The 20,633-nt window shown below is 39.3% G+C and overlaps 3 protein-coding genes and 1 pseudogene across 3 annotated transcripts in view; 3 read left to right on the top strand and 1 right to left on the bottom strand.

Annotated features, from left to right (window-relative positions):
- Nucleotides 1–440: 440 nt before the first annotated feature.
- LOC144639370 (extracellular calcium-sensing receptor-like) lies at nucleotides 441–3,565 on the top strand (annotated as a pseudogene).
- A 130-nt stretch (nucleotides 3,566–3,695) lies between these two features.
- On the bottom strand, nucleotides 3,696–10,773 carry LOC144639372 (mediator of RNA polymerase II transcription subunit 8-like). Its single transcript, XM_078498682.1, has 10 exons — nucleotides 10,704–10,773; nucleotides 10,373–10,482; nucleotides 8,893–8,927; nucleotides 8,250–8,359; nucleotides 8,106–8,148; nucleotides 7,252–7,349; nucleotides 6,986–7,076; nucleotides 5,758–5,826; nucleotides 5,264–5,314; nucleotides 3,696–5,112 (listed from the first exon to the last, which is right to left on the bottom strand). Exons 1-10 carry the CDS (start codon nucleotides 10,707–10,709, stop codon nucleotides 4,982–4,984), a joined length of 744 nt encoding a protein of 247 aa, XP_078354808.1. The 5' UTR covers nucleotides 10,710–10,773; the 3' UTR covers nucleotides 3,696–4,981.
- A 14-nt stretch (nucleotides 10,774–10,787) lies between these two features.
- Nucleotides 10,788–12,049, top strand: LOC144639371 (ribitol-5-phosphate xylosyltransferase 1-like). The gene has a single exon (XM_078498681.1). It carries the CDS (start codon nucleotides 10,788–10,790, stop codon nucleotides 12,045–12,047), a length of 1,260 nt encoding a protein of 419 aa, XP_078354807.1. The 3' UTR covers nucleotides 12,048–12,049.
- Nucleotides 12,050–13,025: 976 nt separating this feature from the next.
- LOC144638386 (KICSTOR complex protein SZT2-like) overlaps nucleotides 13,026–20,633 on the top strand; it is a 58,776-nt gene continuing 51,168 nt past the window's right edge. Inside the window, 7 exon segments of the mRNA XM_078497601.1 lie at nucleotides 13,026–13,214; nucleotides 15,296–15,421; nucleotides 16,451–16,609; nucleotides 17,034–17,111; nucleotides 17,512–17,604; nucleotides 18,589–18,723; nucleotides 20,235–20,370. Of these exon segments, the coding sequence (XP_078353727.1) occupies nucleotides 13,179–13,214; nucleotides 15,296–15,421; nucleotides 16,451–16,609; nucleotides 17,034–17,111; nucleotides 17,512–17,604; nucleotides 18,589–18,723; nucleotides 20,235–20,370 (763 nt within the window). The 5' untranslated portion in view covers nucleotides 13,026–13,178.

Raw genomic sequence — 20,633 nt, 5'->3', positions numbered from 1 at the left:
TTGAAATCTCAGCATTTTCAGCTACATTATTATTTTGTTACAAAAAACACCCAATTATCCGTGGACAGAAAAGGTGAATACTTTGTGTGAATGGATGCATGACATTTCGCATGCGATGCCTTAAAAAGACAGATTCCTTCAAGATAACTTTGCGGGTTTGACATGTTTATACAAGCCTTTTAACCAAACTGAAACTTGTCAAAAAAGTTGGAAAAATCGCGAATTGTGATTTTATGTAGCATGATTTTCTATTTATAACGAAGTTTTAATATTCAGAAACACTTATTCACTTTATATGTATATTTTCACGATCATGTCACAGCCTTGTACGCAAATGACTGACATGACTCAAGAGATGTGACGCAAGGTCATTAATTAACAATATTTTCACATTACGTGTCATGATGTTGCAAAAAGTCCAATTATTCGTCACGGTTAGTTAGACAGTAGCCAATACAAATAATCTGCTAGATCGTTTCCATTGTATTTGCTCACTTTGGTCATGGTATGTATTTACAAGTTGATAACATTATTATCATATTGTCCATTTCGGTTTCCAGTTTGATTAAGCGAAAACGAGAAATTTGGCGCAGTGGAAATGTGGCACGTTCACAAATAATTTACGTCGGAAGCCGGATATTGGAAACCTGTTGTTAACCAGGGTTAAAGACCAATTTACGAGTCGAAGTTTTAAAATCGTGCTTATAACATTCGATCGTGACGTACGATACTTCCATTCCGATCAGCAAAAATGGAGTATCAAGGGTTTCTCTGTGCGCTGTTAATCTTTGGAATCGGGACTTTGGTAGGAATCGCATCATCTATGAAAGACTATACACACGAGAGAATCTTCAAGGACGGAGATATTATCCTGGGCGGAATTTTTCCACTACACCTCGTGATTCACAACGAATCCTGCTCCGATCTTCGTTCTAATATGTTAATTTTATCAGAAGCTATGATATACGCCGCTGATGAAATTACCAAAGATGGTAAAATTCTGCAGAACATCAGTTTAGGGTACGACATTCGCGACACATGTGGCAACGAGCAAGAAGGTGTATCAATAGCATCGGATTTTGTTTACGAAAAGGCTCTCAAATATGACCCGAGATTTGCTGTCACAAACAGTTGTAAAGCCGAACTCACGACATCAACGCGAAAGCCCGTTATAGCGGTTATTGGAGGACTAGATTCTCGAGTCTCTGTTAACGTCGCGAATGTACTCCAAGTACAAGATGTGCCGCAGATTAGCTATGGAGCTTCAAGCGCTGAGCTCGCGACTTCGGAATTTACTTCTTTCTTTCGTACGGTTCCCGTAGACACCTTTCAATCGCAAGCAATGGCAGAGTTTATCGCTCATTATCAATGGACTTGCGTGGCAGTTATCGGCGTAGATGACTGGTACGGTCGCAGTGGAGTAGAGGCGTTCGTGACGGCAGCCAACGAAACCGGAATCTGCATAGTGACACAGGAGCTTTTTCCCGTCCACGATTCCGAAGATCAAATTGAGAGGCTGGTCACCAGATTGAAGAGTATGAAACAGGTTCAAATCATAATATTGTACAGCCTTGTCCCTCAAGCTGTTAAGGTGTTCGAGGAAGCAGTAAAACAGGATTTTACCGGCAGAACGTGGATCGCCAGTGATGGATGGTCAGATTCCTCATTAATCCAACAACCGCGGTTCAAGCCGATTATACAAGGCGCAATAGGATTTGGATTTCACGCGTTTAGATTTGGAGAATTCGAAAAACATGTCACGGAAATGACACCTTTCACGCAGAAAGGCTCGTGGTGGAATGAATTCTGGGAGAAATATTTTAACTGCACGGTAACGAATTTCTCCAATGCGCTTTACGAGCCCTGCACTGGCCAAGAACGAATCACGCAAGAAATTTACGAACGGGATTTTGGCTCGTGGCGAAGTTGCGTATGTGATAGATGCCGTATATTCAGTCGCCCATGGCTTGAGAGATTTACTGAATTGCGATGCAGGGGGAGCGAAATGCTCTGCTGAGAGTTTGTCTACACTGCGCCCCGATGATCTGCTAACAAATCTCAAGAAACTTTCATTTGAAGGTATTTCTGGCGAAATAAACTTTAGAAAAGGTGAGGTCGAGGCTGCGTACGATATTTTTAACCTTCAGGAGACCAGAAATGGTGGATTTAACCTTATTAAGATTGGAGAATGGAACGAAGGACGCGCGCAAAAATTAATCGTCAATGATAGTTTGGTTCAATGGCACAATGGATGAAAAACCTCGCATCACTTGTGGAAAAATCTGCCAGGCGGGAACTTACAGAAGTATCCCTAATCAGTGCTTCTGGGAGTGTGTACCTTGTGATCTGGACACTGTTAGCGAGCGTCCAGGAAGCACTGAATGCATCACTTGCCCTGAAGGGTTCATATCCAATCAAGGTAACACAAAGTGCGAGGAAGTACCTATCAAATTCATCGAATGGGGGGAGCCTTGGGGAGTGGCCCTGACCGCCTTGACGATGTTCTGTGTCCTGTTCACATTGGTCGTCCTGGTAATAGTCATTCAAAAGCGCAAAATGCCAATAATTCAGGACACGGGTGGATTTCTGAACATTCTGTTTCTAATCGTGGCATTGCTGTCATATATTTTCAACTTAATCCTCCTTAGCAAGCCGTCGGATTTAGCATGCCGTGTGTTGCCCCCTGTCTTCTATCTGATTTACACTGGCGCTGCCCTAGTCCAATTTCTGAAAGTTTATCGCATCCGCGCGCTTGTCAAACCAGCTACATCACCAACGACGTATAGCAAAGAGCTTGTCTACATAATTGTAGCAGCACTGTGGGCTTTTCCGTTCCTGGTCTCGTTCATATGGGTTTTTATTGACCCGCCCGAATCCGAGAAGTACTTTGTATCAAGATTGGTCATATACGGCGTTTGCAATCCGTACCAAACCAATGTTGGATTGGCTATGCGGTATTTCTGTGCGACGTTTTTATCTTTGATTATTCTCACTTCGACGGTAGTTGCATACAAGACTAAGGGCTTACCACATGGTCAGCGGTTTGACGAAGCAAAACACTTGACGTTCTCATTAACAGTGTTCGCAGTCACATTTGCGACATTTTACCCAGGCTGGGCCCTCATAAAGGGCCCAAGTTTGACTATTTTCGCATGTAAAACCAATATAGTTGCCGCTACAGGTACTGTGATGTGTATATTTGGGCCCAAGTTGTGGCTCATTTATCGCTTTCCTCATCACAACACACTAATTTACGTTCGTCCGGCGCCATTTCAAAGACGAGATGTTAGATCGTCAACTTTGTTGTCGATCGGGAAGGTTGCTATAGCGCTAGGGACTGGGGGGAGTCGAGGATCGCCGAAGATGAGATCGCCGAAGATATGACAAAAATAATTTCTTTCTTTTTTTAATTTATTGGTTTATTAGATGAACTGGACTGGAATCCGAAAGTTTGAAGGAACAATGTCACAATAATTAATTTATTTCATGTTTCTACGATGCACTTACAAAGTTCCGTCGCACTGATCGTGACCCGCAATACAGGCGTATTTTAGACGAGTACGCACTGAATATTCCTTCGAGTATTTTGAGGGTTGGGGCGAGAGGAAAAACGAACAAGGGAGTGGTAGTCAGGCTGAAAAGGCAAACGACAGGGGGAGGGGAAGGGAAATTCGCTTTCTTTGCCCTCCTCTTCCTGCCATCTTTCACTCGCGTTTTCGAATTCAAGCGCTCGCCCACCAAAAACGCCTGCATCGTAGGCTATCTAGCCTTATTTGGGACTTCACGCAACGCTCTCCCCAAAGAAGCGTTGCGTGACATCCCAAATAGCGGCTGTGAAGGAGACTATGGGCTATCGCAAACAAAGAAAACGAAATTTCATGAAAGTAATAGTCTTCCAAGATTGAAAAGCACGAAAGAGGTGTAACATAAACTGTAGTAAATCAGAACCAAACAAGTATGGTTAAATAGTCTAAGTAAAGATTAAAACGGTTAACAAACCGCCCTCTAGCTCTTCCCCGGGCTGGGACAACGAAAGGTTTTTCTTCCGTGAGTACCTCGCGCCTTTAACTCGCTATCATGAGCGGTGAAGACGGAGTCTATGGGGAAAAAAGGCTAATCGACTTGAGGGTTTTATTTTTGTGTGAAATTTATACAATCCTCAATTAAAAAATTTTGCAATTATAGTATTTTTAAATTAGGTAAATTGACCGGTCTCCAAATGAAAGGACCATAAGAAAAGTGAAGGGAGGAGATGGTTATTTAATAATGCTGGAATTTCTCTAGTGAATTGTTTGAATATTTTGATATTTATCTGATTTTTTTAGCCTCCCATACTCTTTTCTAATAGTCTTACATTGAAAAAAAAGACGCCCACAACTAGCAATACCAATGGCGACCAAGTCAATAATGTAATTCTACGTTAGTAAATATTAAAATTTTAACAAAAGATCTTTTGTTGTCATTTTATTTATTTTTTTGTTTGGGGAGGGGGATACATTAGTTTAAATCGTCTGCTCATCCCTGTACTATGAGGTTGGATTGAGAGACAAGACCGCCTGGCAATTTACATCTATTGCTCGAAATGCCAATTGAAAACCCAACCACGGTCGGAAAAGCTACACTGTATATGCGCTTATAACTTAAACGAAGGCTTTTTATGTCAAGTCTTTCAATGTTGAACGAATTCGGTCTGCTTCCAAGACGAAGAGGTTGTTTGCTTTCCTGGAAGTCCTTAACCAACCTTTTCCAGTAACGAATAAATACTTGGTTAGAAGACCAGGCCTAGGGCACAGACCACGCGCTATTGAACTCACATATGGACCTTTAGTGCTAGTCTAATATTGAATCCAGTAACGGTCTAATATGGCAATCGGTGCAGGTCCAACATTAAATTCCATGAATGTCCCATATTGGCCCAGCGATGGTACAACCGGCATTGGATTTATTAGTAGTCCTATAAGGTTGTTATTCTTTGTTGTTCTCAAGGTCCTGTTCTACTGTTTGGTCTGTTGGCTGTAGAATATGGATGGGCACTAGCAGCTGCCTTGGTATCGACTTTAACAGAGCTAGGAGCTTTGTTTGTTGATTTGTCGTTGGGCCAACCACTTTGCGCTGAAAAAAGAAGCAAAACTTTTTAGCAAATATTTGAAACAGCCTTCAGGCATATATAGCTACTGGTATATAGTCTAGATAAAAGAGACTTTCTCAGAAAACTGCCTAAAATGTTCAGAGAACAACGTCAAATTTACACTTTAACACAAACCTTTATCCGCTTTAGAGCCTCGTCCTTTTGTGATTTTAGCAGGTTTAAGTCCTACAAAGAAAAAGGGAAAAAAAAAAAAAAAAAAAAACAAATAAAATATTAAATTTAAAAAAAAAAAAAAAAAAAAAAAAAAAAAAAACCGGGAAAAAACACCACCCTTAAAAAAACGAATTTGGGAAACAGGCAAAAGCGCTTTTCCATTGAGTAGTACAACTATTTATTTTTCGTTTGCTCCGCTCTACAGTTGGTTCACAAAACTCACACAACGTACTATACCCAATCAGAACGAAGATGTTGTTTCTTTGGCCAATCAGATGCAAAGCACGTGATATTTCCCGCGCTTGCCCAGCGTTACAAGGTTTCCCGCGTTCGACACCAGTCTCGTGGTTTCACTTCTGATAAGTTTGTTACGTTATTTGAAGCAGAGATTGAAATGTTATTAGTTTTATTTATAACAGTTATTACCGTACAACAGCTTAAAGCAGAATATTTACCTTTTCCAAGTGTGACAGCAGACACCAGAGTGTTAAGGTCAGGATTAACAGCGGACGAACTTCTTGATGCTGTGAAAAAAAAAGGTGTGGGTAATGACTTAAATTAAAAAAAGGGAAGCCTCAAGCCATGTGGCCCATACTGCCGGAGCTTATCCCGGCTTCTGTAGCATCAAGCGTCTAAGAATATTTTTACTCCCCCCTGAATGGGATGCTAGTCCATCGCAGGGTACCCCCAGCATATTGTCGCCGGTACCCATTTATACACCTGGGTGGAGAGAGGCACTATGAGAGTTAAGTGTCTTGCCCAAGAACACAACACAGTGACCCCAGCCAGGGCTCGAACCCGGACTGCTCGATCCAGAGCTCGGCGCACTAACCATGAGGCCATCGTGCCTTCCATAAAAATACTGCCATAAAAAAAAAACCTAATACATACTTTGAGGTACATCGCAAAATATTATATGGGTTTTCATCAAGTTGGTCGAGTCAAATCACTTAGATGGGATAAGGTAATGTAGGTCAAGTCTGTGTTCAAGCCTAGTGGCCCATCATGCCAGAGCCTATAGTGGTTTCTGTTGGATGAGGTGACTAGCAGTATTTCTACTCCCCCTGGATGGGATGCTAGTCCCCCAGCATTAAATTCGACGGTACCCATTTTTTCACCTGGCTGCAGAGAGAGGCACCACAAGAGTACAGTGTCTTGCCCAGCAATACAATACAGCGACCCTGACCAGGGCTTGGACATGGAGTCAAGCTCACTAACCATTAGGCCACCACACCTCCCTATTGAGAAAAGCAGTGGAACACACTCCCATGGTTATGAGACAAATGTTTTCCACTCTATGCTTCTCCAATTTTTTAGGGACGGACCATTATTTTCTTGGAGGGGAGGGGGGGGATGAAAAATTTTCCTTTGCAAACTTTTTTTTTAAGTTTATGCACCTCAGCAAACAATTTGTTTCGAAATTCTTACTATTTTTTTGTTATACATATCGTTTTTGCAAACAATTTATTTTGTCTTTCCAGGCCCTGCAAACAATTTTTTTCAATATTTTTCATCCCCCCCCCCTCCAAAAAAATAATGGTCCGTCCCTTAGCAGTCAATAATAACCACTACTTTGAGGTTTCCGTTGGTCAAAAGACAAAAAAGAAAAAGTTCTGTGACACTAAACATTGCGTGACACGATAGTAATCAAATTGCTATACATTAATGTTCTATTTTAAATACCTGCACTCTGCTCTCCTTCCCAGTCATCTCTCGCATTTGTTATGAGCTCAATTAAGTTGGAGGCAAGTTCATTCAGTGTGGCAATCTGCTTCTGTAATAAAACAATATAGGACAAATTTATTTAATTCTACACGTAGTCTGCATGCCTGGTATTTAAAAGGGGAGGGAGGGGGGAAAGGAGAAGTGCAAATTCTTTTGCTTTTTTAGCCATTATATTTTGGAGATGATCAGCAATTTAGTTTGAAACTTTGTCATCCCCAGTTTACCTGAGCTTGATCAGGAGGAATTCTTGTTGCCATGGTTTCCAGCTTCTGTTCTGACTCCTCTATTTCAGGATCATACTTTGTTCGCAGATAGTCTGGGACTAAAAAATAAATTCAAAGCAAACCAGACTCCATAGTCATAACTTTTTAAACAACCAATTTACAACTAGTAATAGTTCTCACTATAAAGCTGCCCCCGCATTTTTATAATTTGTTTCAGAGATGGCAATAACCTAAGATTAGTGGAGTCTTTCTGTTGCCGTTAATGATTGATGCTGATGGACTACACAATTAACTGTGCCATGTACATCACAACATAATTTGTTTGCTGCGAAATTTCTTGTTGTGTGACACCGTTGCATCCTAAAACAATTCACAATTTCAAGTCGAATATATTTCCTGCCGCAAATAACACATAATACATTATTCGTGGTGACAACACGCAAGCTTATTTCTGGGCTTATAACATTCAAAATGAATTTACAATAATTTCCAGGCCGAAAAGCCTAACAATTCCCCGAGTAACAGAAAATGGCGCATTCTAATTTGAAGATTCGAGAAACAAAAATTAAATTGTTACTCTTCTCTTACCTGCACTCTTATTAAATAATAGTGCAAGAAGAAAAGGTACAATTAAATGTCACAAATGAATTTAACTCCTGAATGGATTATCATCACTGCCCCTGACTTCTTCATTCAAATAACAAAGAGTACTTTTAGAAACTAATGTTATGTTTTGCAAAAATTAAAACAAAATTAGCAAGTAAAAACTTGCTCATGTGTGCTTGGCATGTGGCACTAGACTTGGCTAAAATACTAATTAAAAATTAATCTTAGTTTTTTTAGTTTATACCTACCAACTTCATGGTTAAATGCTTGTATTCGGCCATCGGTTGCTTTCTACCAGAAAAGATAAAATTACAATGTAGTTATGTGCAGTGTCAATGCAAGAGAAAAAAAAAAGTAAGAGAAAAAAATAATGGATCAACTAGGAGATTTACCTGGATATCTGGGTCTGTTTCTTGTTGAACCAAAAGGGGCAACAGAACCAAGTTTCTGAAGAAAGGAGTTTTCTCATTCTTGAGTAGTTTGGTCAATGTGTTCACTTGACCTGTATAACAAAAAAGGTATTATTAGCAGCCCCTTTACAGTAAGGATAATTCTGTTAGTAGCCAATAAGTGACATATTTTTTTCAGTTAGGAAAGCTATAGTACAGTTTACAAGTACATGTACAAATACATCCTGACATTTTTTGCAAATAAATGATTAAGTATGACCTACAGTAATTTACAATTTACAACAATCCTCAGGGTTGGAAACTAAAATTTCGGAGCACTCGCCATCTAGGAGCCGTGAGTGACCTTCAAGTAGCACTCGCCCAGTCTCTTTCATTAAAGAACGCAGCTTTGTTGGCGATTTTAAAATGTTGGTAAGCTATTGACTTGTGGACAGTTTACTAGATTATTTTGAAGTGGAAAGTGAAAGTGACGCTTATTTTGAATAATATAATGGAAAATGGTACTCGCCAAACTGGGCGAGTGATCCGTGATTTGTACTCGCCCAACAGTTTTAACACTTGCTTGGGTGAGTGGGTGAGCGCTAATTTCCAACCCTGAATCGTATAGCAAGCTACATGTAGATACCTGATAAAAGAGCATAGTTATCCAAAACTGAGGGCCTAAAACAGACATAAGAAATTCAAAAAATACATGCTTACTGAAATGTTAAAAAATATCAAAATTTATTGAGTACTGGTAAGTTGGAATGCAGTGTTTCTCACTTTATATGTTACTTTATCAGTGGTTGGATCTAAAAAATTCAGAATCTTGAGGGTCTCAATGGGGTTAGCCGTTAGCCGTAAAACGGCCAAAAGTTAAGCCGTTAGGCGTAAAAATTGGAAAATTTTAACCGTTAGCCATAAAATATGTTAACTGTAAAAAATCAGTCAGTAATTATAAATAAACCAAACTAGTTGACTTCATCGTCCCAGAATGGCCCTGAGACCTAAAATGTTTTTCAATAATGAAAATTAATTTTTAACTTTTAAAAACAATGAAAATTAACTATTAACTTTTATGGAAATGAACTAACCGTTAGCCGTAAAAGAGCCAAAATTTTAACCATTAACCGTAAAAGCCACCACCCCATTGAGACCCTCTCAGAAAGGGGGGCCAAAAGCACAACCTTACCCATATCAACAACACAAACCTGATTGCACAATACTTCTCTAAAGAAGGTTGGTTACAATGTTTACTTTTTTTAAAAATAAATCCAAGGAAAAGGTGGGTAGCACCACCTCTTGACCCTCCAAATGCTGCCCTGTCTATACCATGTGAGTCTGACTCTTAGGGCCTGTTTGCATGACTTCAGAATGACCTTTATTCCGGAAGTTCGTTCTGCATTCACATGACAAGGTTGACTGGCTCAACCTAAGGCGTTTTCACGTGCATGGTTTTCGCTCGAGATAAAAAAACAATGGTGCGTGTTTGGCACAAACATTTTTTGTCCCCATTTATGGCCATATCTGCATTTTTAATGAGCAATTTGACCGTTGGGCTACTTCCTTGGGCTTAACAGGAAATGATATTACGTTATTTCACTCTGAGTTCAATTTCTGGCCTCTGTATTCATTTTCATAAAATGCAGTTTCATCTCGGAACAAATTGCGATATATGTGTTTACATGATACCGAAATGAGTTGTCATTCCAGAAGGAAAGTTTCATTCCAAAATGAAAAGAGGAATGAACTCATTCTGGAAGGTCTTGTGCGGAAACAAAATTTCATCTTGGTATCATGTAAACAGATACAGAGAGGTGACGGAATGAACTCATTCTGGAATCATGCAAACAGGCCCAATAGATGAGACAAATTGTTTTCTTTTATGACTAACAGGCTACCCTTGTCTTGAAGCTTTTACATGTAAAGTCACTCACCAACGTGATGATATGGGTGTCTTGTAAATTAAATTTATTTTTTACGATTTTGAACATGGGAACTGTTATATTAAAAAATTGAATATTTAAACCTATAATCGCAATACACATATTTAACCTGTCAGTGACAGTTCTTTGTACACAGTTGTACAGTGCAAATGAAAAATGAAATTATTATAAGTAACTTACCAACTCAGCTGTTCATGTTCAAGCTTGGCCAAAAAGTTCTGTATTGATTCCTTTAATTCCTGAACCCGGCTAGCCACTGCTTCCAGCGAAACTTCTAGCAGTTTCTCGTCCTTTTTGCCAATAGAGAACAACATGCATACAAAACAGACAACACAAAGCGAAATCACAGGGAATCACGACCATGCATATAGAAGGAATTGAATAGCTCAAAACTTGAGTAATTATGAATTGATTAATTTAAAAAAAGGCAAGTAAAAGTAGAGAAAAATAAATAAGTAATTTTATCCTTAAAAAGAGGGGAAAGAAGAAAGTTAACTGCTTCAGATCTCACCTGCATTATTGAAGATTTGTTGAACTTTTCAAAACTTGTCCGCCATGTCTGCGCCCACGATTAACGCAAGAAAGAAGAACGCAGATGCTGGCAGATGTGTTTTCATGCGCGCGCAATGGAATGTTTGACAAACATGGCGGACGAACCCGTCAAATGCCCAAGAGTCTAAAATGCAAGTTTATAGCCCTTTGCGTGGCTTGTATTTACATATTTTTTACACTTTATGCCCTTCACGTTCTTGTCGGAAGTGAGAGTAAACCTAAAGATCCAAAAAGACCGGCGATCACTACAAATTCCCGCGATGTGGAATCAAAAGCTACTCCTCAAAATACCGCATTAGAGGTTGAAATTTGGGGAAAGGCTGCAGTTGGATTATACTTATGGGAACATATCCTCGAGGGACCTTTAGAAGAGAGGCTAGGAGGAGTATGGAGCTATGGAGAAAAGCACATTCGGAACATCAAGTTCAAATTTCGAACGGGCCCAGGCGTAGTCCCAGATAAAGTTCCTAAACAGACCAAGAATCTTGTACTGGTGATTAACGGACGTGAACCGGTGAAGGTGGACTTTGCGGAGGCCTGGCTTGATTCTCTTGCAGATTTACCACACCTTCGTAACGTAGCAGTGGTACTTTTGGGGAACGAACGTTGCGAAAATGACTGGTTGTTTTCTTATATGCGGAATGGGGCTCTTATTAAAGCCGCTTTTATAGTTTATGACATCCCTTATGCCGATTCGAATACTTTCTATCAGTGGCCTTTGGGAGTAGCCACCTATAGAAATTTCCCCAATGTTCCTTCTCTGTCTGTTGATGTCCAAAACCGTCGGAAATTTAGATGTAATTTTTTAGGAACTGTTTATCCTAATTCCTCTCGTGTAGTGCTACAAACAGTCATAAAACAGTTTAAATTAGATGACGTCTGCTTTATCAAGACGAGGGATAGCTGGTCACCAGGAGAAAGTGCTGAATCAGCAAGTGATTTTCGGTATGCTCTTGCTAACAGTGATTTGACCTTGAATCCAGTGGGCATGAATACAGAATGTTATCGCATATATGAAGCATGTTCTTATGGATCTGTACCGGTGATTGAAGACATTGTTACACCTGGAAAGTGTAGAAGAGATGACAAAATGTCTCCCTTGTATCTGTTAAAAGCATTTAATGCTCCATTTATTTATGTAAAAGATTGGAAAGAGCTTCCCAGGATTATGGAAAATGAGATGCGCTTAACCCATCAACAAGTGGTTGAAAGAAGGCAAAAAATATTATCCTGGTATAAGACTTTTAAAGAAGCTATTAGGGACAAGTTTGTTGATGTAATACAAAATAAATTTTCTTTATAAAATTTGAATTCCACTGTGATTTCTAGGTATCTTCTCATGAGAAGCTAGATATTTAGCAGTAATTGAAATATTGAGCAAGAAAAGAAAAAAACATTTCTTCTCACATGTATGATGTTTCTTGCATCTTGACGTTGTTTGACATTACAGAAGAAAGAAATTGTTCTGCTTCCAGTCTAAAAGAGAAGATTGGAGTGCTATTTTTTCTGGGTAGACTGTATAGCTCACCCTCACTGTAGCTGCTCACTGACTCTTATCAAAAGATTGTCTTGTTGTTCCATATGGAAGACAGATGAGGATCTGTATTAATTGAATGTTGTGGACTTAAAGATTCACTAATTCCAAAGTGTTTCTGGTAAAAAAATCAGAAAGAAGGATCATGTTGTCTGTGTAGCTGTGCTGTCAAATGTTTCAACTCTTGTTATGACTACTGGGTAGTCTGTGCTTTAAACTTTCTGGATGCCTTTAATATCATTTACAAAACTTACTTTCACTTTTAATTCGAAATAGTAAAACAATTTAGAAGTTAAAGTTAAATCACAATAGTTAGTGCTCAAATGCTTGATCTCTTGAGCCCCCTGATAATTCCTGTGCATTTGCTTTTCAAAGTCGAACACTGCAATATTCTATCCCCTTTATCTCCTCATTTCTTTAGAGAAATCGGAATTTCACTTTTTGCCTTTTCATCAACAATTTTACCTTATTGTTACTTATTTTCGCTGGACTTAATTTTCGCAATTTTAGCGATTTTTTCCAAAAATCACGAACTTAAAGACCCACGCGATATATTCGTTCCATATTCGCGAAATTAAGTTCCCGCGAAAATAAGTAACAACAAGGGTATCACTGTTTCCCATTACTATTCTCATTGTTTCAAGAACATTTCTTTCATTCGTTTTTACTTTACCCACAACTCTTTGCGCCCTACACTCGTATGGTCATGATCAGCGGTTTCCCGCATAAAAACTCGTGAACATCGTAAACATGGCGGATGACTTTGGCTGAAAACTGGTTGAAACAGGCATCCCTTTTGGGTATTTTCTTTCATTTTTGTGTTGAAATTGACGAATACATCGTTCCACGTTTTAATTATCGTATGAATATGGAAAATATAACGCACTACTAGAAAAGACAATGATTGTTGGGGACGCCGACGAAGCCGGACATGAGGTTAGATCGGACGTGATTCACTTTAATTTGTCCTCTTTAACTTATTATTTTCTTGTTTCGTTTCTAAATCATTAGTATACTTATTATCACTGTGGGCTAATGTGGAAGTGGTGTAGCGAAACATTCAGTTCCTTTTTCAAGGGCCTTCATTAAGCATTTATATGGTCGCTATAGTTGTTAATAAAAACCTTCGAATTCCTACGCCCGGGGCCGGCCATTCTATTGCACACGCATCCCCACCCTCTTGTAGTCGGAAGTTATTTTTATTAAAGGGGGCTATAGTACTACGAATGTATTTAGATGGTGATCAAATCACCTGATTTTTCAGAGCTCAATTTACTAAGACTTGTGTTGGGGGGGGGGGGGGGGAGAAGGAAGTCAGTTGGGTGGGAGACAGTCTGCAGAGGGTAGCAAGGGTAGCAAAGGGGGTGTCACGATTCTAGTTCAAGCACAAATTTTAGCCAAATTCACGTGTCATGTATACTTGAAATAGCAGAATTCACGAATCATGTGTCTTTTCTAGCTATTTCATGCGTCACTGTCTAGTTTTTGCCCTATTTTCACGCGTCACGGTGTAATTTTTGCCTTTTTCACATGCCATGGGTAAACTCTTTGCTACCCTCTATGCAGTGTATGGCAAGTGCATTTGTGAGGCCTTTTTTTACCAAATGTTCATTGCACACACCAGTATTGCAGCATTATATTATCAAGACATCAACTATGCACATGTAAGTTCCTTACTTCCGGTCATATTGCACGCCACTAAAAATGGCACTGCTCGCGTGAGATCTCATCAAGTTCCACCATGCTCTGTAGACTGGGGTAGGAGAGTGAGGGAGGAGGATTGGGAGGAAGGTGTTCTTTAGGTGTGAATATTGTGGTAATTGTAGGAATGGAGGGGCAGGGTGATGATGAGATGGTGCCATGGATATTGTGGACATATTATAAACCGTTCAATTCCGGTATAAGTCCCCCTGGTTATTTGAACTATATATCAACAATGCCAAGGCTTGTTTTGAAAATGTCTTTTTATTCCGCTTATAAGCCCCCCTCCCCTTTGAAGATAAGCCCCTCTGCTTATAAGCCCACCCAGAACCCCTTACGAAGTTGTATAAGCCAGGGCTTATAATCGGAATTTTATAGTTCTAAAGCACATTCTGTGCAGCTTGTCTTGCAATTAATGGTGTAACAAAACTGCATGATCCATAACACAAATCATTACCTTTGTGTACATGTATTTAGTAAAACATTTCATTTTCATAAATTTCCCTTGGATAGTACAGTCAACTCTTGCCCTGCGGACACCCCGCTATTGCGGACGCTCGCTATTACGGACAAAATCCAGATCCCCGGCAAATAAGGTTTAACTGGAAATGACTCCTATTATTATGGACTCTCGCTATTACGGACACTAAACAACGCCCCGAGCGTGTCCGCTTTAACGAGCTCTAGTTGACTGTACTTCTCTGTGATTTTATCTCCTGATTTCTTGAAGCCATTTTTGTTCCCTTGTAGGGTGGATAAATCCGGATTCAACTGTATTATGTTGTGGTTCAGTTTTACCCTTGGTACAATTTGGTATTTTCCTTTGTTTTCTATTCATTATGAAATCATATATTACCATACACCAGAACACAGGAAAATACCAAATTGTACCAAGGGTAAAACTGAACCACAACATGTACAAAGACTATACTGTAACCAAATATTGTAAGGGACCGGTGATTATTTAGAGGGGAAGGACTGAGGCAAATAGGGGGAGGGTCAATGATTTTTATGGAGGGATAAAGGTGGGGGAGGGAGGGGGGCACATAAATTTATACACTCATATTTGGGACCTTTATTGGAGTGGTGGAAGGCAGAGGGTGAGGGTCCTGAAGTTAATGTTCTTTAAAAAAAGGGGAGGGTCAGGAGAATTTGAACATGGTCTCCCTTATTTGCACCAGCCCTGCCCCCTCTGACTGGTCCCTAAATTAATATTAATTTTTGATGTGAAGTCTCTAACTTGGCTGCTACAAAATGAAAGTGTCATATAGAGGTGTAAACTTCTTACCATGCTTGTCAATTTTTACACCGTACAGGAAGATGCACTCCATGTGTTTCTTCTCATGGGGAAGGAGTACAGAATTTCCAGGAGTATCCGAGCTCAGTGGTTCTTTCAACAATTCAATTCTACTCTCCCTTATCCCAAGCCAAATGATGAATTGGTAAGTTGACATCTACAATGTATGTAAAGTATTTTTATTCAAACCACAGGGTACCCAGGCTTTCAATGAGAGTATAAGATATGGAACTTAAAGATCATCAGTAGTGTGGCAGCTCTTGTATATGTAAGCTTGTAGCAGTTGCTACTGTTTTTTGGGCCGGCTGGTACAAAACGCAGGTCACAGGTCTAGGTCACAGGTCACAGGTCACAGGAAGTACAAATGAAGTAGGCGTCAGAAGTTTTATCAGCGGTATTCCTTACGGAGTGTGTAATTATGGAATTATGGTATGTTCTTTTCTTCCAACCTGTGACCTGTGACCTGGACCTGTGACCTGATACCTGCGTTTTGTACCAGCCGTTTTTGGGCAATGGGCATTGTTCCTGTTGTTTTTCTGTCATTTTCTTGAAGGGCAGCAAGCCATTCATGTGAGACCTTGTGAGAGCTGCTACCTGACTTAAGAGTATAAGGGTTTAAATGGAGCTTTGCATTTGTCATGAAGGAGTTTAAAAGTCTGCTTTGAGCCTAGTGGCCCATACAGGCCGGAGCTTATCCCGGTTTCCGTAGCATTAAGCGACTAGAAGTATTGCTACTACCCCCTGGATGGGATGCTAGTCCATCGCAGGGTTACCCCCAGCAGTAATTAAGTTCGCCGGTACCCATTTATACACCTGGGTGGAGAGAGGCACTGTGAGAGTAAAGTGTTTTGCCCAAGAACACAACGCAGCGCCCCGGCCAGGCCTCGAACCCGGGCCGTTCGACTCGGAGGCGAGCGCGCTAATCATTAGACCACTGCGCCTCCCACATGAAGGAGTTTACTGCTAGTATTTAGCTTCTTGTTCCTTTTTCCATCACATCAAGTTAAAGTAAAATGTACTGATTGAAACAGTTTGATGTTTACAACTGTATGCTTCAAAGTAAATTAATGCATAAAATGCAACAAGTAATTATTACAGACTATAATAAAGATAAAATTAATTATTAATGTAATGAAATTTTAATTTTTCTTGGTTTTTATTTGTTGTTGTGTAGATTGATTCAAATGAAGAACTGGAAGTACTGTCAGTCATTTCAAGTAATCTTGACAATGGTGGACCTTACAGACTTGTGCCTTCAACTCATATTACATTTATCGGCAGGCGATACCGATTTGTGTTTTGCCTTGATATCAGCCCATCACTTGCCACAGTGGTAAGGTTAAAAATTAAAATAAATTAACACTAATAAAAGTAACATGGTTAAGGGAGTGACTCTTAACTACCAATTTGTTGCTAACGAAGGTTTCTTACTGTCCAACCCTCCAAGTTAAGACCATTTTAGTCGCCATGGCGACTAAAATTTTGGAGCTGGCGACTAAATTTGAACCAAGGTCGCCAGACTGGCGACTAAAATTGAGAGGAATGATTGAAAGTATCAGCTTAATTTGGTGACTAAAATTTTTCACTGGCGACCAAAACTTGAGTAGTTGGTGGCCAAATGGCCACTAAGGAAAAAAGTAAACTTGGAGGGTTGCTGTCACCTTTTGGAAACCAGACCTCAAACGGATAAGCTTTTTGTAGAGGTTTGATTAATTTGTGTTTTACTGTTAAAATATTTGCTTTCAATTGTGTTTTAGGATATTCAGTCAGGGACTGTGATTACTGATGAAGCCTTTGAGAAATTTAAGAACTGTCTTAGTGGCCTTGTTGCTCCTGTAAGTTGAATTATAAACTTAATATTTATTTAGTACAAAAAAGCACTTCATTTCATTATTCTAATCTGATCGATAAAGTTCATGAAATTCTAGGTTACTTGACATAAATTGCATGCATGCAATTTTTGTTCCTAAGTCATAATGTGTTAAAACTTGAATTAGTGGGCCACTGAACAAGAACGTTCTACAATTACAACCTGTACATATGTTCTCAACAAAGAATCTAAGTGCTCACAACATCTTTTGTATGAAGAACAGTGTAACAGCTCCTTATGGATACCTAGTACAGACGCTGTTATACAGACACCTCGTTATTCAACAGTGATTTTGCTAGATTGTGAATTCAGAAAGAAAAAAAAAATTAAATAAAATTAATGGTTTTGCTGTTGTTTCTTTACAGTTCTCTGTGCCAGGAAACAACATTGTGTTGTCTCCTGAGCTGTACATCACTGTACTAGCCTATACCTCCATTTTAAATCCTGAAGCTCCTCAGGTAAGTTTACATGAGTGTGCATGTTGTGGTACAATTTTACCCTTGTATGATAATAAATGAAAATGAACACAATTTTAACAGTGGAAATAACCAAATTGTACCACCTGGGGAAAAATTGAATGACAACAGGTACAAGTTGTTCACCAACTTTTGTCGCCAAAATAGAGTCCAAAATGTAGAACTTTAATAATTATGTAGCCTACATGTACATGCTACATGTACACTGTATGTGCTTTAAATCATGGAGGTCATGTGATTAAAACTATGTACTTCAGTTGTCAGTAGCTTTGTAAAACAAAATTATGAGAAGAATTAAATGGAATGTACTTCCTGAATTGTTCAGTCAAACCACTCCTTACAGGCAACGATGATACAAAAACGTCCCTAATATTATGCAGGGCTTGAGACTACTTTTCTCACTGGTTTACTGGCTGTGACATGTCGTTTCTGCCAAAAGTAATTTCACTGTCGGGTTAGATTCTTCAGCAGTGACTTTCCGCCCTGCCAATGGCTAGTGGGAGCTAACCTGGTAGCCACCTAATAGCAGCCTTTGGCTAGTGGCTCCGTAGTCTCGGCCCTGATATAGACAGTTCACTTGGTCCAAAAGAGACAACATTTCTTATAAGCTTTACTACCAACACCAACACTTCATAATGTAGACAATCTGAAGTCCCTCAGGTTTCTTTCAAGTCCGTATGCAAGAGGTTTGACTGCACCACACAAGGACCAAATTTGAATTGATCATGATGCCATAAACAACATTCGAAGCCAACAAGTCTGTGTTGAATTCTCTAATTAGCAAAAATAGGCAACAACAGATTCCATCAGTTGTACACTCATATCCATTTAAGTGCATGTTATTGATAAGGCAATAATTTTCCTGGTTACAATTAAAATAATTATTAATATTGATAAAATTAACTACCAATGAAAGAAATCTGCCATTCCATTAGATCATTTTATTTGATTGTGTTGTTTTTCCAGGTTCTTATCCAAGGTTGTCTTGTGACAGAAGAAAATGTTACCACTGTGCTGGAGTTAGTACATGATCAGTTAACAGAGCTGGAGGACTTCCTGGCCAAAACCACCTCTACACTGTACTGTGATACCAGTGAAAAGGTATGAACAAACAAACAAACAAAATAATAATAATAATAATAATAATAATAATAATAATAATAATAATAATAATAATAATAATTCCTCGCAAAGCGAGGCCGAAGGCCGAGCGTAGCGGGGTGTATAATTTTGTCCCTCAAAGGGCTCAGGCGGGATGAAATCTCGTGTGGAGTTTACGGTTATATATATATATTTGTGAGCTTGGTGTATGGCGGAAATGACGTCACACGGCTGCGCGCTGGTGGCCTAATGGTGTGAGCGTCGGACTTCAAATCAGATCTTCCGGACTGAGGGCAGGGGTTCGAATCCGGCTAAAGTTTTTTTTTTTCTTTTTTTTTTTTACTTTTTTTTTGTGGGTTTGAATCCTGAGCCTTTCATCTTTATCGTTTTTCTTTTCGGATTAAACTGTACCACTGATTTCCACATAATACTCCCTCAACGCCTATTCAAGCTATAAACCTTTCATGGCCATCAGAGGCGCTCGGGCAGAGGGTTCGAATCCTCCTGCCGTTCCTTCTTCTTTTTTTTTAATGCCCTGAAATAAATGTCCAAAATGCGAATATCCAATAATTTGTCGATGATTTTAAAAATAGCCTGCGCTTCCCAACGCTTTATACCTCTTTACGAACCAGAAAGAGCCGCCATTTTTAAAGCGGAGTAGACCCTGGGAACGATGGTGTCGCGGCCATGTCCGTTACTAGGCAACAATAACAAATCACCGGTTAAAACCGGTTATCACTCCTTATTTATAAGATCCCCCCCCCTCCCTCCCCAACCCAGAGCTTCGCGAGGCCCTGCGAGTCACGTATTACTAGTAAATTTATAATAACCATAACATGCAGTGACAGTTTTACAATCATTGACAAAAGTTGTTGGCACACCCACCCTCATCCCCCCATTTCAGTGTTTGATAGCACAATGTGCCCGAACTCCTTTTGTAGTGCATTTCAGTTTGTAAGCAAAAGTTGGCAGCTATTGAAGGCTTTTTTGCATGTTGTGCAATTTATTGTAAACAAGGAGAGGAGGAATTGTAAACTTAATTTTTTCATGTTTCAAGTGAGAAAAATAGCAGATGTGCCAAGGTTTTGTCAAAGCTTGTAGCTTGATTGGTGCTCAAAACGGGCTTGGGTTGGAGAGGGGGAAAGGTTAATGTGAAAACGGGCTCTTTAATAACTTGTGTAAGAGAGGGGAGGGTTTTGGAAAATGTTTTTAATAAAAGTTGAGAATAGCAAGACTGCATTTGAAAAACAGTAAAAATTACTGTAAAGCTAACAACATTTGGTCATCGTCATCATCATCATCATCATTTTTTTTAAATTGAGTGTTATGACTTTTCATGAGCTCTAATAGCCAACTGGTCAACCACAAAGATCACTGTATCATGTGAGAGGCTCCATCTCATGCAAATAACTCTACAGTGTACAGGGTATATACCTGTAAGTACCCTGTAAAGGAGCTTAAGAAATATTAATGTTCTTTATTCTTGTAATGATTTTATATATAAAATTCAGATCAACAGGACTGAAAGTGATCAGAGAGGAATGCCCAGTGAGTCAGTAACACTAATGTCCCCAGAGGCAGGACCAATTTCAATTTTAAGGAACACCCTCTTGGCATTACAGCTCCTTCCAAGCAATGCTAGTGCTGGTATGAAGATTACTTCTGCATCAGTCTAAAAAATAAATTATTGTCGAAATAAATTTTATAGTATGTTAGATGTATTGTTCGTTAAGCATTCTACTGTATCTCAGTAGCCAATGGATGAAGGTCAAACAAATTAAATGGAGCTATTGCTCCAACATGTGAGTTGCGTTTAATATGACTACAGAAACTTGTAATTGTCTAAAGAAGTGCCTGCTGTTTTTTGAAAATTAGAGGTAGGTAACCCAATATTAATTTCTTAAATATGT

The sequence above is a fragment of the Oculina patagonica genome, chromosome 14 (assembly GCF_052425735.1).
Source record: "Oculina patagonica isolate OP01 chromosome 14, crgOcupat, whole genome shotgun sequence".
NCBI classification, from domain to species: Eukaryota; Metazoa; Cnidaria; class Anthozoa; order Scleractinia; family Oculinidae; genus Oculina; species Oculina patagonica.
Note: the sequence above shows the minus strand (reverse complement) of the source record. Positions and strands in the feature narration are given on the sequence as shown.

Coding starts and splice junctions, on each gene's coding strand:
- LOC144639372 (XM_078498682.1), bottom strand. Junction 5,827..6,985: donor GGAAGGAGAGCAGAGTGCAG/GTATTTAAAATA, acceptor TTTTTTTCACAG/CATCAAGAAGTTCGTCCGCT. Junction 5,113..5,263: donor AGGCTCTAAAGCGGATAAAG/GTTTGTGTTAAA, acceptor TTCTTTTTTCAG/CGCAAAGTGGTTGGCCCAAC.
- LOC144639371 (XM_078498681.1), top strand. CDS start 10,788: ATGCTGGCAGATGTGTTTTCATGCGCGCGCAATGGAATGTTTGACAAA.